The 17,563-nt window shown below is 44.2% G+C and overlaps 1 protein-coding gene across 5 annotated transcripts in view; it reads left to right on the top strand.

The window, feature by feature from the left end:
• Positions 1–547: 547 nt before the first annotated feature.
• The window catches only part of gapvd1 (GTPase activating protein and VPS9 domains 1), a 43,296-nt gene continuing 26,280 nt past the window's right edge, over positions 548–17,563 (top strand). For all 5 annotated transcript variants that reach the window (XR_001966391.2, XM_029259442.1, XM_018758440.2 and 2 more), the window contains exons 1-7: positions 548–713; positions 8,450–8,664; positions 11,497–11,764; positions 13,547–14,122; positions 15,502–15,588; positions 15,741–15,875; positions 16,291–16,483. Coding sequence is in view for 4 of the 5 variants with exons in the window: in XM_029259442.1 (XP_029115275.1) it covers positions 8,480–8,664; positions 11,497–11,764; positions 13,547–14,122; positions 15,502–15,588; positions 15,741–15,875; positions 16,291–16,483 (1,444 nt within the window). In the remaining variant the exon portion in view is untranslated. The remainder of the gene's footprint in view (positions 714–8,449; positions 8,665–11,496; positions 11,765–13,546; positions 14,123–15,501; positions 15,589–15,740; positions 15,876–16,290; positions 16,484–17,563) is intronic.

Genomic DNA, 17,563 nt, shown 5'->3' on the forward strand with positions numbered 1-17,563 from the left:
TACTGTACCAAATTTTGCAGGATTTGAAATTGGTAAGGCAAGAGAAATAATAATGTTCCCTTTCATTTTTATCAATACCAGGTACTGCAGTCTACCCCACCTAAAACAGACAGTGAAATTATTAGAGGAGTATCAGATCTGTTGCATATGACCGACACCTGAGAAAAATGCAGCCACCAGCTGCCTTCATCAACTAAAAAGGTTATATTATTGAATTTTGCACAGATCTCTTTATTAAATTGCAAAATGCCTACATTACACTAATTATTAGATGGTTAAATAGGAAAGGATCAATTCAACTAGGGGTAGGATTAAAAACTGAGTGCCCCAATGAAACGCCATGCCTCGGCAGAGAACAAACTAAAATTAATAGCTAATTGCATTAATTTAATTCACATTGAACTGTTAAACTAGGAGTTTTAGTGTGTTTTTACATTTTGGCAGATCCATGGGTGGCGTTTATTTGAGTTCATGCCGAGTGAAAAACTACAACTCCCATGCATCCGCGGGACCGCTTGGTCGTCACTGCGCATGGGTGCTGTGTTTGCCTTTCCGCGATGACAGCTCGCGCTGTCCACAGGCAGTTCGGGACTGTGGAGCTAACGGGAGTCGCGCTGCTATAAGTAAAGACACTCGACCGGGACATAAAGGCGGTTTTGGACGAAAGGACGGCGGTGCGGATAAATTAAGGAGGCACACATACGTCTCAGTGGGTAAGTGATGGCGGAAAGCTTTTCGGAGCTCTTTCGTGTCGGTGTTGTGCTGTCGAACGCCCGGCGGTGTTCGTGTTTGTGGCTAATGCTAAACTAGCTGGGCCTAGCCGCTCCTCGCGGCGATACGATGGTGGTGGGCTGTTTACACAGAGTGTGTGTCTGTGTGCGCTTCGTTATTTACACTGGCGCTCACCCGTGGCTTGTGGGAAACCGCAAGGTCGCAGTGCCCACAGTTTGTCTTTTTATGGTAAATGTTATAGGGTGGCTTATTTAGTCAGGCTGAGGCAGGGCTCTGTCTGTGTGAGTGAGCGCGCGGCGCGCGCGAGAACCGGTCCGGGTCGCGCGGGAGACTCGACTCACAACGACAGCGGACCGTTATATACTGTTTTTTGGCGGGTCAGTCAGACGTTGAGTGAGTGAGGTGCGCGTTACATTCGAGCGGTATCTCGGACTCTGTATGTGTGTGTGTGTTCCAGGTGTTTGAAAATGCTTCACCTCCAGTATTTCACAGTGTGAGAAGCGGTACCGTCGTTCCATGCCATGGACCTTTCGATCGCACTAGTATGCAAATATTTTAATATGTTTCGCGTCGGCCGCCGCTGCTGTACACGTGGGGAATTATGCACGATGCTGAAATATAAAATGTCAGAAATATTAATGAAAGATTGCATTTTTTTTTTTTTTTTTTTTTGCATTATTCATCTGTGGAGAATACACAGTTTAAAAGATTTGGCAAGAACTTTGTGTGTGTGTCTGTGAGAGAGAGATTATAAGCGCGCACATACTTAACATTCTCTACATGAACACACTTGGGGGTCGTTGGCTGTTGTTGCATTACAGGGGGTTGGGGGGGGGTGCTGGCAACATCCCAGCAACTGGGCAGTTTTGTTGTCTGTGTTTACTATTATCGGGGGATAGAGGGGTTGAGGGAGTTGTCTGAGAAGGGCAGCTGGATTGCGAAGGTGCACGTGCCACCCCAACCACCAAACCCCCCCCGGCTCACAGCCCCTGTCGCCTGCTGAACACCGCCGGTCTCTTCTGTGCTCTGGCCAGACAGCTGCTGTCATGTTGCCCGATCGTCCACCTGCTCTGGCCTCCATCGCAGACCCACAGTCCCTACTGGGGGAGCAAGGTGGCTCTTGTACCCTGTCCCATGTCTGGCTCTGTCCCAGCTGTGGTACACAGGCGCTCAGTGATCCTAGGGGGCTGCAGTTCCCAGCAAGGAGTGGAGTGTGTGGAACTAGGGGTGACCAGGTGGGATTTTACATATAACTCTGGTCACCTGCTGGATGTGGTCATTGGGCGCTCAAGCCTTCACCACTGAAAACCCATCAGCTCTTGGCATTGTCCACCCATCCCTGAAGAGTAGGAGCATCAGAATTCATCTTTTGTAAATTGGAGACAAAACGGTGTAATACAAAGGATAAGTGAAAGCACATTATTTTTCCATTATGCTTTTTGTTTTTGGCTTGAAGGGGGCATAGAAAGCAGGAAGGGGAAATGAGGGTGATCTCGACTGCTGGATGGCAGGCTGAGTGACCGGAGGAAGGGGGATGGACAGTCAGGCATTGTGCCGTAAGGCTGTTGCCTCCCCACTCCTTGCCCCCTCGCACAAAGCTTTTGGGGACCTTTCCTTGCTGGGCACAATCACGGTCAGCTTCTCCGCTGTCTCCCTTCCTTTGCTGCGAGCCCTCTGGTGCTCCTTCTTCCCACACGGTGACGGTGACAGGGCCTTGTTTTGTGACACCAGAGAACAGGAAGTCAGATGTTTCAAAAGGATGCTGATGTTAAGAGTCGCTTCCGCCATTCTGCATGAGAGAGATGATCACTGAAAGGCCAGAGCTCATGTCCACCAACTGAAGTATGGAAATAACATCCGGTCAGGGAAGGAGAGCGATTTTGACCACATAAATGAGAGTTAATTTTTCTTTCTCCCACTGTATTTCTATAAAATACACCATTGTGGCCATGTTGCAGCCCCCACAATTGCTATTTCATATCCCTTCTAAATCCATTTATTTTAAACTGTTGATAAAAGAAACAGGAGAACTGGTTTACCACTCAGTTCAGGAAGAGGGTAGAATGTTAAGTGGTTTTACTACAGTGAATTTGGATGTTTGCTGAAGGGATGCATGTGGTGTTTAACTCAGTCCTTGTTACTGTGTCTCACCTTAGAACATGAAGGTGTAACTTTCTGCCACAGGCCCAAATGGTCTGCGGTCCCCCACCAGTGTCACTTTAGTTCTTCAGGTAACCTTTTGGCAGAATACCCCTCCAACTAGCAGTTTGGTCAGCCTTCTGGTGTGGCTCTTCAGAAAATAGAGTGCTTTCAGTGAAAACAGGAATACTGGAGTAAGAAGTGTGGTGTGTGTATTATTTTTTATTTATTTTTTTTTTCCTTTTTCCAACTAGAGAAAGAAAACACTGAGTGCTACAGAAATGTTGCTGTGCCTGACTTCTTGGAAGCCTTTTCTTTTTATGACTCGTTTTTTTGTTGGTCCATCAGAAATAACAGTAATGAGATATTAAACTTGGGGCATAAAGATTGACTTCAAATAGACTTTTATTTGATGCTATACTTCTGTTCACGAAGGCTAGAGTGGAGATAGTAAGAGGTGAATTTTTAAACTGATGCAAAAATGGCAAGGCAGCTGCGGTCTTATGCGAGCCAAGGTCATTTGTGTGCAGCGCTGCCTGTTGCCTCAAAGACGGATTGAATAGCTTATTTCCACTCTCTCAAGATGATACAAGGTGGTTGGGTGCATGTCTTCAATGAATTTATGGTTTAAATCACTGCCGTGTGAGTGGATGAGATTGAAAACGGAGACACGCAGACAGAAACGCAGGTTAACTGCAATACAGATTTTTTAAAATTGATTAAAAACATTATGGGCAGTTTGCATGTATTTTTCAGTTAGGCCTATAGAGCACTTCCCTGTGTTCCTTTACTGGTTGCAATCTATCTAGGTTGGCTGGTGTGAATTTCATTTAAAACTTGTGCATGAAGACATACTAATCCTCATAATTAGCAAGAGCCTAAACACCATGCATAGTATTGAATTTTAGAAGACTTGTAGATATTTATGGAAGTGTGGTATTGTTTAATTGGGGTAGTTGAGTTTGTGGAGTTGCTGTGTTAGTTGAGGGTGAAGGGCATCTAACGTGTGTGGGTCTGGGATGCTAGATTGCACTGTCGAGCCTTCCGGAGGTGTCGCGGGCCTAATTCGATGAAACACCAATGAAGGGAGGTGCCTATTTGACAAGCTCAATGAAATACCCATGTTGGTACTCTGTTGTTGATATGGTGGTTGGGGAAGGAAGTTAAGCTGCTTGGTGTTGAGTCATGGAGATGTAAGATGGCAATGCTGAATGTTTTTCTCTGTGGCTTCATGGTAAAATCAGATGGACTGGATCCTTGTGTACAGACATCGTAATACACACATGGGGTGTAACATCTTGTCCTGTGTTTCTTGAATGAAGTGGGTTCATTTTAGAAGACTTCTCACAGAAGTTCCAGCTTGTTTGCAGAAGTGGGTAAAATCAGCTGCGAATGGCCTTGGCAGTGGAGCATCACTAAATTGCAGTATAACCTATGAGAGGGGACCCGGGTTTGAATCTCTGCAGTGCCCAAGGGGCAGTTTGTGGCAAGGAGGCCCGGAGAACACAAGCTGGGCTGTTATCTTTTGGTCAGTTGAGATGCTTGAGTTCTTTTCCCATTTGGACTCTCAGCATCATCCACACTCAACTGGGTGCCTACAGGGCTGCGCGAGGAAATGGCCAAACGGGGTTCTTCTTCGGGCATTTCCAAATCTGCTTTCATGTTCCCCAGTGAACCATACGGTCCATGAAAAGAAGCGAATGGCTCACAGCCCATGTTTGGTCTGTGTTGTACTTTGGTAGCGCTAAGAACTTTGACTGAAAAAGTGGATGAAACACAAAAGGAAAATGGTCAGTCTGGTGTCTAAGGCAATCATTTAGCTCCACAGTAACAAAAGTTTTTATTTGGAAACTGTGTGAAGCTCTTTCTTTCAGTGTCGTTACGAGTGCTGCGATCAGCGAATCTTGACTTTTGAACACAAAGTCTTCGGCAAAGTAAAGGTGACCCTGCATGTAGTGCTGCTTTATCAGCAATTTTCTTTTTTAATAAACTCCTATTGTTGTATCGCTGTTTTGTTGGAGGTTATCAGGGTTCATTGCCCGAGCGGTGTTGCAGAGGTCGATCCAGTGGAATGTGGCAAAAGGTGATATAGCAGAAAGAGTTTGGGGGGGGGGGGTGTCTCAATTTTATGGTATTAAACTCGCCAACATATTATAAGCCACTACTGTTTTATCCACCAAGTGATGGAATTATTTTTCAACAGATTGCTTGACTGCTGATTGTCACTTTGAGTGTCGATTCAGCACATCTGCCTTTCTAACTACTTTACTACAGGGTATATAAGAAATGAGATGGCATTTGTTTCAGAGATGCTTTGTTTGCTGTTTCTTTTTATTATGTGATATGAATAAAGCCTGTGCCATCTGTCAAGGATCTGCTCTCAGCGCTGGTCTTGTCACAGGGTTGCTCCGGAGGTGGAAAGTGAAAAGGGGATCTTGACGCTGCAGTTCCAGATGTTTGGGGGAAAATGAAGGATTTATTTGAATGGCCAAAACAGAATTCTCTTTTCTGTCTTTCAGAAACGGGAGTCTCACTGGTTTACTTTATTTACATGTGTGGTTTCCTCTTGGCCTTGACGTGTGACACCGGTGTGTGTTTCTCCTGGTTATAACATCAGGCTCCCTCCTTTGGTCCAAAGCCCGTGTGTGAGAAGTGGACCGACATGCTGCGTAGTGTCAACCTGTCTACAGGCACTTTGGAATGAAACCTTTGTGGTAAAGAGGGAACTAAATATTAATTTATTTGTTTGCTACGTAGACCAAAGAAGTGTGCATTATTGTCAGGGTATCCTTTTTGTATAACACTCCTTGCTGTTTTTACAATGATTTCCTGTCTACTGTGGACATCTTCTGTGCCTCTTCACATTAAGCAGTGCATTTTTCCAGAAAAAAATGTGTATTGTTGCTCTGTTTTGCAGTGCGACCTTGGAAGAACGCATTAAGTTCATTAAATGCCGATGTACGTTCGAGAAATGTTACGCTTTTTACTTGTTCCATATAATGCAGAGTATATTTTGAGATGAAGGGGACATTTAAAAAAATGTTATTTTCTAGTGTGGGTCTTTAACTTATGTCGTAAACGAAAAATCAAACACATTCGTTCTTTTTATTTCTTATAGAATTAGGCTGTGGTCTCATGCTGTCTGAGGTGACAGAATTCTGAATATCGTCTTCATGATGAGTGCACCTTCTCTGTCATTTAGCTGTCATACGTGTGGTGTCTTACACCATTTCTGGTACGGGGCAGTGGATTGTTGAGAAACGTGTGATTTCACTCTTCAGTGCTTCTCTGGAATGCTGTATTAACCTTCTCACCAGTTAAATTAAGAATGTGTACTTTGTATGGACTACTATACAGGGCATTTCTGTCCTTGCTTTTCTCAGGTTACCTTCAGTGTTTTAGCCTCTCTCTCTCCAGTTGCAGTTGACAGTGGACATATTTATTCTTCTTCAATAAGTGGGAATGCTTTGTCAATTTTGGGATCACACCTGCATAGTTTTTTTTCAGCATCCATTGAGTTTTATTATCTTCTGTTTTAGTTACCCAGTTTGTGTTTTGAACAGTAGGACCTGTGCTGTATTTGTCACATTTCCTTAACTACCAGCTTAAGGAGTTTTTTTTTTTTTTTTTTTTTTTTTACATAAACCTGTTGGGTAGTTGGGCCCTTCATTTTTTCCCCTGTAAGAGGAGAGATTTTAAAAGTATTAAAGACATGAAGGGACATTGGAGGAATCTGGAACTGCCCAGCTGAGTGCCTCTTAATGGGAGGAAAACACTACAACTGCCAAGGGCTAACAAGGTTCCTGTGGGAAGCCCTACACTGCTCATGCTTCTACTGTTTCTCTTCGTCAAGCAGGCATTAGACACCACACACACTCACTCACCCACCACTCCTTTATCAGTGGTCATGCCCTTGCCTGTCTATTCAAGTGTCAGGTTTTCGGTGGTTACCACTCCCAATCACTGTTACATGTGTTTGTGTCCCTGCACGTGTAGGTCTGTACATCTCTGAGCTTTTCACCAAGGAGCAGTAGTTCTTGGGTTTGAGTTTTAATAAGCAAGTTCACTTTTGTTTGAGGTGGCCATTGCATCTCTGGGTGCGGCTCCTTGGGTGACTGACAGCTGTCAGTTCTGAACCCTCGGCACGGGGCTGGATTTGGCGGTGGGCATTTGGGCTTCAGCTCTTTTCTTTTCCAGGCATCATGGACTGATTTCTTGTCGCAAACAAGCCTTAGCGTTTCTTTTTTTGGCACATTTTGTGCTTACTTGTTGCAAACATTGCGGCCGCAGGCATCTAAGAACTTCTGTTTGAGTTACTGAACAGATGAAAGCTTCAGAAAGGGAAAAACAAGTGTTGTCTTACTCCCGTGGCAGGCCCACGCACTGTTTTCAAGGCCTTTGGAAAATAGCTGTGCAGCAAGATTTGCTGGGCATGTCGTTCCATAGTGGTGTTTCCAGAAAGATCCAGCTTCACAAAACGGACTCTGTCTCTGCACTGTGGCTGTGATAAGTTTGCAGGGCACCAAACAGCGGACGGCTCACATTTGACCTGATGGGTTTCACGTTAAGTCTTAGTGAAATCCATGCAGCGGCCAGCACAGAGGGCTGCCTTGTCCACCTTCCACGGCTGTCAGAAAGCACACGATGCTCGCTTTTCTCCTAGGGGTCTCTGTTGGGATTCGATGGTACTCTTCCCGCCCTCCAAACATTTCCACAAAGGGTTCTTTGTGTCAAGGAATGCTCCAGGAAATCATTCAAATTTTATGCATTCCCTTTGGTTTGTGTGTGAAATGGAGATGGGAGGGACTAGATGCTATTAGCATATCTCTCACACCGTTCATGATGCTAACACACACTGCCTTGGGCTGGGGAGAGGGGGTAGCTATTATGGGAAGGGCCTGGTACGGGGCTGCAGATCAGGTTGATCTCTCCCCCCCCCTTCCTCTTTTCAGTGACAGCCGAGCCTTATAAAGGAACTCAACCCCCTCCACACACACACACACACACACACACACACACACACACACACACACACACACACGCGAGTCCAGCCGGCCATGGCAGCACAGGTTTTTGATGCCTGTGTGAGTTTGTTGGCCAGCTGTCTCAGCATCCAGGCAGTCCCATGAGGAAAATGGGCCTTTCTTCCTGTTTGCTTTTCTCTTATCTCCCAGCACTCTTTGGATCTTTGTGCAGAGTCTGTCAGGCATCCTCGCTTGGTATAATTCATTGCAGCATTTGAAACAGTAGTGTGGTTCGCTTGGGCACGCTGTCTGCTCAGACAGTCTTTACTGTGGAAAGAACAAGCGCGTGTGTGAATTGATTAGTTTCACCTAAACCATGTCATCTGTATTCTCAGCACTGCGGCCTTTTTTCACTATTGTGCTGCGTCGTGAATTTGTATTTGTCTCTCTTTAAAACCCCAGAGTTGGAAGCTTGAGGCAGTGGAACAGAGAACTTTTTGTCCTGTACACATTTTGTTGGTTTATTATCTTTAAAACAGTCTAAACTGATGTCTTTGACGTCTTGCTCCCAGAATGCACTATTGACACTAGTGCTTCTGCTTGATCCCCTACAGTTGTGGCCCTCGCTGGCTGAATTGGCCAACATGGTACAACCGGACGTTCACACTCTGGCTCATCACCTGAAGCAGGAGCGCCTCTATGTGGCCTCAGAGAAGCAGCTCATCCAGCGGCTCAATGCTGAGGTGCTCAAGACCGCTGAGAAGCTGTACCGTGCCGCCTGGATTGCAAAGCAACAGAGGATCAACCTCGACCGGCTCATCCTCACCAGGTGACCTCCACAAGCTCTCTCAATGAGCTGCTCTTGTGAGCTTTAGCTGTCTGATCCTCATTCATTTCACATCACGTTACCACCATGTACACCAAGGCCAGCAGGTGGCGTTGTGGATAAGGACACAGGTTGTTCTGCTTCACATAACTAAAATTTTTTTTCAGAATGTAGTCTTCTAAATAAAGTCATGCAGACCACTGAGCAGTTGAGCATATACAGTGCTAAAAGAAAACAAGGATACAATAAATGTAGGTAGTTGTTGGATGGAAATCAGTTTTTAAGAAACTCAGCTGGCAACTGAGAAGTGGATATCAAAAAAAAAAAAAAAAAAAAAAAAAAAAAAATCCCAAATCAAAGAAGTGCGAGGGGGAAAATAAACCTAAATAAACACAAGTACCAGTGGCAACCCACCCCGGCAGGGCATCCTAGGTTATTACAATGGGCCTCTGTTGTATCTATAATTAAGAATTCCAGTTCATTTAGGTGATGCAGAATCAGTATCGGTGGAGACAGGAGCCATAATCCAGTCGCCAGACAGCTGGTCTGGCAGGCATCAGTGTCCAGTTGCTGCTCAGGGGCTTCCTTGATGAATAACATTAAAGGCTGTACCTGAGGTAGCCTTGAGCCTGATACTTAACTGATAAAATATTCAGCTTTATGGATGGGTGGTCATTTGGGGAAAAAATTGTCAGCTGAGAGATTGAAATAAAAATAAAGAGGACAAAGCAATAAATATATTTACGAAGTCTTGACTCTTCAGTTAAACTGACATGGTATTCTTGTCATATCTGGGTTACTTTCCCTCTTCCTATCCTGTTGTCCAGATAAAATGCAATTTGGAATACTTCTAGATCTACACTGTGCGGAGTTTTGTTACCAAGTAATGAGATTTTCAGCGTTCACCCAGAGTGCATGCAAAATACGTTAATGCAAAATCACAGCAAAGAAATAACCAATGCACAACATTAAAAGAGAGCAAACTGTACAGTGCGTGCCTTTATAATGATGCTATTGTATGCCTGCAAGTAATGCCTTACTGAGCTCGAAATAGCTTTTGCATAAACACCTTCTCATTTGTTTGAATAGAAAGAGTGTTTTGTTTTGAGCTAGCCAGCTAGCTGGTAAGTACTTAATCACACAGCTGCTGATTTTTGGAAATTCACTTGTAGCTGCACAAGCTAATTTATCACTTAATTTTCTTCCCTTTAATTACATTTCATTGATTTCCCTCCCCTCTGTTTTTTCCACACGAAAGATGCTGCCATTTTTACTGCTGTGAAGATGACACGTTAAATATTGTCCGGTTCACTTATTGTGTCATTATCAAGGCAGTTACAGAATGTTATAAATCTAAAGGGATTTAAATAAATATTTTGTTATAATGAATCCTTATGCAAAAGTAAGATTTAAAAATAATCAGTCACAAAAAATATATATATATTTTTTTTCCCTGCTAAATGATGCTTTTCCTTTGGAGGTCAAGTGCATAGTAGCTATTACTCAAACATGCTGTGTATAATACAGCCATGCATTTTGAAAGTTTGAAGGAATTCCGAGTTTAATGAAAAATGGCCTGAAACAAACTTGTTGCGTTGGTTTAACATATTGGTTTTGGCTCAGTTTGGACAATTCCACCTTCAAGATTTTCAGGCAGCTCCTCGCTGGAGAAATTCCCAGAGGATCATTATATCACGCTTGTCAGCTAGATATCCCATCTCTTTGTATGAGGATTGCTGGCGTATACATATGTGACTCTGCTTGAAAAAAAGATGGCATGGTGTGTTAAGAAGTTAGTGTTTCCTGTGTCCTTCCCTACATCGTTATATTATGCAGAATGGCATCCGTTTTAAAGCAATTAAGACCATGTGGTGGTAGATAGTGAAATTATTTGCCATAAGCGGTGAATTCAGGCCAAGGATATGGCTTAGGACTTCAGAAGCCAATAGCAGGATTCTTCCAGTTACTTCAGCCTGCAAGTTTTTCCTTAAACACAGAACTTTCTGGTTGGGTTGCATGTCATCACTAATGACATAGTGGCAGGCAGTGGTGGGTAAAACCTATCCCCTTCTGTTTAGTCCACAGCTGATACAAAGTGCTAAATACATATGTATAGATGTGGAAATATGACTCTGCCTGTTCTGACCTCTTCCTCCTGCGCTTTCCTGCTGGAGGCTGAGACAGTTGGTTCAACTTCCCTGCACCACCTACAGGTGGCCGATCTGGTGGGCGTCTCGTGTCTTGACGGCTATAGGCAAGGCGCCAGCACAGCACATGAACCTTTATGTGGGGTGGGGTGAGGGGGTGTGAGGGAGGAAGAGAGTGGATCCTTTCTAAATATAACCCCATGCACAATGTTCCAGCTGCTAACTAAATGGTTTGCTGCTGGTCCTGCTGGGAGCCAGGCAAGTGGTACCAAACAGGTACTACCCCTGCTGGGACACAACCTTCAGCAATCACAAGAATGCAAATGTATATGTTTTAAGAATCTTCACACTGGAGCCATGTTTAGCATTTATGTAATGATGATGATGATGATGATGATAATAGAATTGCCTCTGGGCATACACTTACAGGTCAGTATGTGGTGCTTGTTGTTTTGATCGCTGTTGATCCTTATGTAAAGCAGCTTTATAAAAAGCATCTTGCAACGCAGTTATATGGTTCCTGTTAGTACTGCTAAATGTTTCTACTGAAGCCCTTCAAGATAAATGTGTTGCTAAAGGGTACAACAGTAGGAGTCTTCCTGCAGCCTGAGTCTTTGGGTCACTGAAATAGGTCCTACATTACTCTTGCTATGACTGTGTCCGCTAACTCAATCTGCTTCCCTTGCAGTGCCGAGGCCTCCCCGGCGGAATGTTGCCAGCACGCCAAGGTGCTGGAGGACACACAGTTTGTTGATGGGTACAAATCGCTGGGCTTCCAGGAGAGCATTTATGGGGAGTTCCTGGGGCGCCTGAGAGAGAACCCACGCCTGGTGGCTTCCTGCCTGGTGGCTGGAGAGCGGCTGAGCCAGGAGCACGCTCAGGGCGTCATCCACACTGTGTTCACCTCGCTCTATGGCAACTGCATCATGCAGGAGGATGAGAGCTACCTGCTGCAGGTGAGGGGGTAATGGACATTTTACACAGACACACATGCACACACAAAAAGCCCTCTCCTCGATCTCACTGGGATGCCTCATGTCAAGGCAACCTGCTTCTAGTCTAATGTGGTGCTCTGCACCCTGACATGGAATTGACTGGATAGTCTTCACCTGGGGCATCGAGTAGCGCTGTTGTCTCACAACGCCTGGGTGGTGCGAGAGGACCTGGGTTTGGTCTCTGCTCAGTCTTTGTGGAGTTCGCATATTCTCCCCATGTCTGTGTGTGTTTCCTCTAGGTGCTCTGCTTTCCTCCCACAGTCCATAGACATGCTGTTCAGGTTCACCCATAGTGTGTGAGTGACAGAGAAAGTGTGTTCCAGTGATGTATGGATGAGTGACCCATTGTAAGTGGTGTATCTAGCAGTATAAGTCACCTTTGGTGAATAAGGTGTGTGGGCTGATAAAACTACAGAGTTCACTGGAAGTCACTTTGGAGAAAAGCATCTGCTAAATAAATAAATGTAATAAGTCTGAGTTGTGAGTGTCTGTAGATGGGGCGTGATGTCTGGTCAGGGCTGTCAGCGAAATTCACATCTTCCACTCCCTCTGTTTGCTATTCAGTGGATAAAAATAGTAAAGAATGCCCTCTGACACAGACCAGTTGTTTTCATCTTCTCCTCTCTATCCTGCTCTTGTGGTCATCAGGTGACACTGATGCAGAATGCCACTCGGTGACTGCAGGCATAGATGACTACCTATTTTCCACATTTTAATTAGCTAACCCTTAAGTCACTGTAATGCATCATATTGTCACAAAACTTAGTCTGTCATTTAACATGAGCACTGTTTTTCATATGTATGTTGATACATGGAAAATAATGCTCTCACATTTGTATATGTTTGGTAAAATGTAATTCTGGGTTTTTTAATGCATTACATTTTTATGTATGTGTTATTTTTCTTGCACAAAGAATACATATTTACAGGTAAATTTATTTCCTGCATTTGTTGATGTGTAGATTAGATTGAGCCTACCAGTATGCAGCCGTGCACAATATACACTCACTCCTCTTATGAATGGTCACTTTCTAGTTTAATTTTAATTGCATTTTATTCAGTTATCTCTTTTCTAAAATTTCTCTGCTGTAAAACAAAAATGATTTCAGTTCATGGAACCAGAGACTGGATTAGTTAAACTCACTACTTATCCTAAATTGTTCTAGTAAAATTTCCCAGCTGCATAAATGGGTAAATAATCTTAAGTAGGTTAACACTGAAAGTTGCTTTGGAGGAAAGGTGTCATCTAAGTGAATTAATGTAAATCAGTATGTGGAGACAACACATTTCTGTGATTAGTCATTTTTAATGGGTTTTTTATTTTTAATATATCTAAAATTTAAAAAAATGTTAAAATGAGCAGTGTTTACTATAACTATATTCAAGCTTTTAACATAACCTAATAGATAGATCACACATCTTATCATTGACACTTGATTGTATTTATGAACAAATCAAGTTAAACTTCAAATGCCAGCTGTGTTCATAAGCTGAGGAGCCAGTTTATGCACTGAAAAATGTTTTCCTCTTGTAATACAGTAACATACTGCAGTTACTGCTTCTGTCATCTGTGAATACACACACTGTCCTAAACAATGAATATAGTCTTTCATTATAGTCTCCATTGCTTTATCTTTCAATGCACAAGGGAACATTTCCGCGTGGTCTGCGGCATTAGTGTCGCACAGTGACTATTGGTTGCCATGGTGACCCAAAGTATGACTGTCTTGACTTTGCCCACAGGTTCTGCGCTACCTGGTGGAGTTTGAACTGAAGGAGAGTGACAACCCACGGCGACTGCTTCGCCGGGGCACCTGCGCCTTCAGTGTGCTCTTTAAGCTTTTCTCCGAGGGCCTGTACTCAGCCAAGCTCTTTCTGACGGCCACTCTGCATGAGCCCATTATGCAGCTGCTGGTGGAAGATGAGGACCACCTAGAGACGGACCCCGCCAAGCTGATAGAGCGTTTCATGCCAGCACAGCAGGAGCGCCTGTTTGGCGAGAAGGGTTCGGAGGCACATCGACAGCGCGTACAGGCCGTGGTTGAGGCCAACGAGGCCAAGCTCGTGGCGCTAGTCAACAAGTTCATCGGCTACCTGAAGCAGAACACCTACTGCTTCCCACACAGCCTGCGCTGGATTGTGTCGCAGATGTACAAGACGCTATCGTGCGTGGAGCGGCTGGAGGTGGGCGAGGTGCGCACCATGTGCACGGACTTGCTTCTCACCTGCTTCATCTGCCCCGCCATTGTTAATCCTGAGCAGTACGGCATCATTTCGGACGCGCCCATCAACGAGGTGGCCCGCTTCAACCTCATGCAGGTGACTTCGTTCGTGCCTGTAACGGTAACATACATAGCAACAAGAGACCAGCTGTGTTCCTTTAAACCGCTGGGTGTTTTAAACATCTCATTACTTGCCTGACATGTGGTTTTCTACTAATTTAGTGGCGTATCTTGTAATCCCAACCCTCCACAGAAATCCAGTTCAGTGTCAAAAGTCATCTCGCAAACCTTTTGAGCGCACCCTGCAGTTTTTGTTGTTTTCATTTCGAAATCCTTGTCCAGTCAGACAATCTGGTATCTGATACAAACATCCATCATGATCTTTCAACAGAAATTCACCTACTGTTAACATTTAATTTGATATGACTAGAAGTTTGTTGTACCTGCAGCAGACTCCATTTAGTTGCACTCTGTATTGAGGGACAACAGCCAAATCTGCTGCTTTATACTGCCACTTGTAAGAATGAAATGACAAGAACGAAGACCTTGTGCTGACAAGGAATGGGTTTGTTTTTTCCAACCAATTTTAACGACCATATTTTTGTAAACTTAGCTGCTGTGGCATAGTTAATATGTATTTTTAATTCATTTTTTAAATGAACACACACACACACATTTTCCGAACCGCTTGTCCCACACGGGGTCGCGGGGAACCGGAGCCTACCCGGCAACTCAGGGCGTAAGGCCGGAGGGGGGAGGGGACACACCCAGGACGGGACGCCAGTCCGCCGCAAGGCACCCCAAGCGGGACTCGAACCCCAGACCCACCAGAGAGGAGGACTCGGTCCAACCCACTGCGCCACTGCACCCCCTGCAGAGTGTAACACACTTTATCCCATATGCTTCCTGGATATGGGCTCTGATCTATTTTTTTTTTTTTAAGCCAGCAAGAGGCAGCCCAAGAACATAAACATTTACATTTTTTCATTTAGCTGACACTTTTTTCTTCAAAGCGACATGAAGTGTTAAAGTATCTACATTTATTTACCCATTTATACTGCTAGGTACTTCTAACTGGAGTGATTTAGGGTAAGTACCTTGCTCAAGGGTACTACAGCCAGAGGTGAGATTTGACCTGTCAACCATCAGATCCAAAGGCAGCAGCTCCAACCACTATGCTACCAGCTGTTCCTATTTTGGTGGGAAAAAAATGTAATTGAGTATACAGGTCATTGATATTAAAGATGGATGTAGAGGAAATGATTGAAACAGGTACTGAAAATTCTCCTTAACCATTGCTATTTTGGTTAGCTCCTGAATAACTCAAAGAACAGAAAAATCAGTTTGCTATAAATATCTTCTAGCTTCTGATGAATTTGTCATACTTTTGAGTAAGAGTCTAGAAAGAGGAGCTGAAAGTGCTGTTGAATATGCTTTCCCCATCCTTCTCGTCTTTCTTTGTCCCTGTCCTTGCAGGTGGGCCAACTGCTGCAACAGCTGGCAATGGCTGATGCAGATGAAGGTGACCCCAGACGGAAGAGTAGCCTCTCTAAGTTTGACAAAGTGAGTGTGATTGCAGTTCATTTGTGGGAGTCTCAATGCTCCCTGTTCCTCTGTAAACATTCTACTGAAGTGTTGGAGTCATCCAACCAGAGACTGATATCAGCCATTGTATGTTTCTGTATGCAGCGTTATTGCTTGGATGTATCTTTCAGAGCTGTGTTGCTGCTTTCCTGGATGTTGTGATTGGTGGCCGAGCTGTGGAGACCCCACCCATGTCCTCCATGAACCTACTAGAAGGCCTGACCAGGACAGCAGTTTATATAACGCAGAGTCAGCTCTTTGCACTGGTAAGTTGAAAGCATTGCAGAAACTTTTGTATGCAGGGAAATATGCTCAAGTAGCATTAAGATGTGTCTACAGTCCCTCTGTTTATGCAGAATGATAAGCTAATAATTGTGGTGAATGTGTCTGAGTGTTGGAGGTGTACTTCAGTGAAAGACTTCATTGCTGAAGTTAATTAGCAGTATTGAAGGGAACTTCTGTTCAGTCTTCTGTTAGCCTGTAGGTGTTGCCAGACATAGCAGCCACACCCAGAACATCCTACTTCTCATTCATATACTTGTCTTCCTAATGCTTTCCTGCTTCTTGGATTATTTGTTCGATCTCATTCAATGACATTGGTGTGATCAAGCAGAGTCATGTCTTGTAGTGTAGAAGGTGGATGCCCCAAAACTGCAGGCTGAGTGTATCTTCTACACCCAGGTTGACTTTGTGCGCAGCGTGGTTCAGGGGGACCAGCTTCGGGAGGAGGAGCGTCTGGCACTGGAGAGCCTGCTGGCCAACATCCCCAGATCACGAGCAGCGAAGAGCAACAGCCTGGAGCTAACCCCCTCCAACACACCCCAGCTTTCCCCCGCCACCACACCCGCCAACAAGAAGAACCGGCTCCCCATCGGTATGGCCCAACGCTGACCTCAGAGTCTGAGTATCACTTGCAAACGGTCTCCTTATGGACTTCTTGCCACGTTCTTTTAGCCTATTTACGCTCTATATACAGTCTTCATATAATGCACTCCCAACCTGTATAGCCATGTACTTGAAGTGTGTGTTTATTGTGGTGTGTAACAAATCAGAGAGGCCATCTAGCTAAAAAAAGAAAACTGCTCACTGCATTGAGTGGAAATTTATTGCATTCCTATTTAGGCGTTTTCACATTCAAAATGTATGACATCTAAATATCAAATCAATTCCTTGGGGGACATCAAGCACTGCACACTACCGTACTGTACGGGAAATGCAGGTTCCTCCCTTCCTCCAGCAGCACCATCATTTATGGGGAAAAATGAAGGGCCATCACGGCTTATTGCCAAGTGGCTAAAAATGAGTAGTAATGTGTTTGGGGTAGAGCTGCTAGTGAGGATTCTAATGAGCTGCTCAGTTTGTTAGAGGCTCAATTAACAACATCTGGAAAGGGGCAATATTACAACAATGACAACCAATTATATTAGAAGATACAAATGAACACTCCTTGGTTATAATGGCTATGGATGGAGACATGTATACCTTTATGTGGTGTGTGAAGATGTATGTGAGTGCGACCCCTCTTTCATCTGAAAGTGACTTAAAAGGGATTTATGTAAAGCAGTTTTTTTTTGTCCTTTAATGCAAAGATGAAGAATAATTGTAATGAGCGTTTTCCAGCCTTGCCATTAATCAGCAAACTTTTTTTTTTTTTTTTTTTTTTTGCTAAATTGAGTGCCGAGTAAGAGCAGCAGCACTGCATAAGCTCACAGAAGAAAACACTTCATATGTCAACGTGTACAATAACTCAGTGGTCTATGCAGTCATCGTAATATTAATTACAGGTGCCTGTTTGCACTTGTAGGAAAGAGACCGAATTCTCAGCGTCTCAGCGGTGTTCTTTTCAGACCTACCTGTCATTTGTGGTAGTTTTTCAACAGGGGGTTGGCTGCCTGTTTGTTTCTGACAACCATTGACAACTAATTTTGCAGGTGTCCACCTTGGACATCCTGGG

The sequence above is a fragment of the Scleropages formosus genome, chromosome 17, assembly GCF_900964775.1.
Source record: "Scleropages formosus chromosome 17, fSclFor1.1, whole genome shotgun sequence".
Lineage (NCBI taxonomy): Eukaryota > Metazoa > Chordata > Actinopteri > Osteoglossiformes > Osteoglossidae > Scleropages > Scleropages formosus.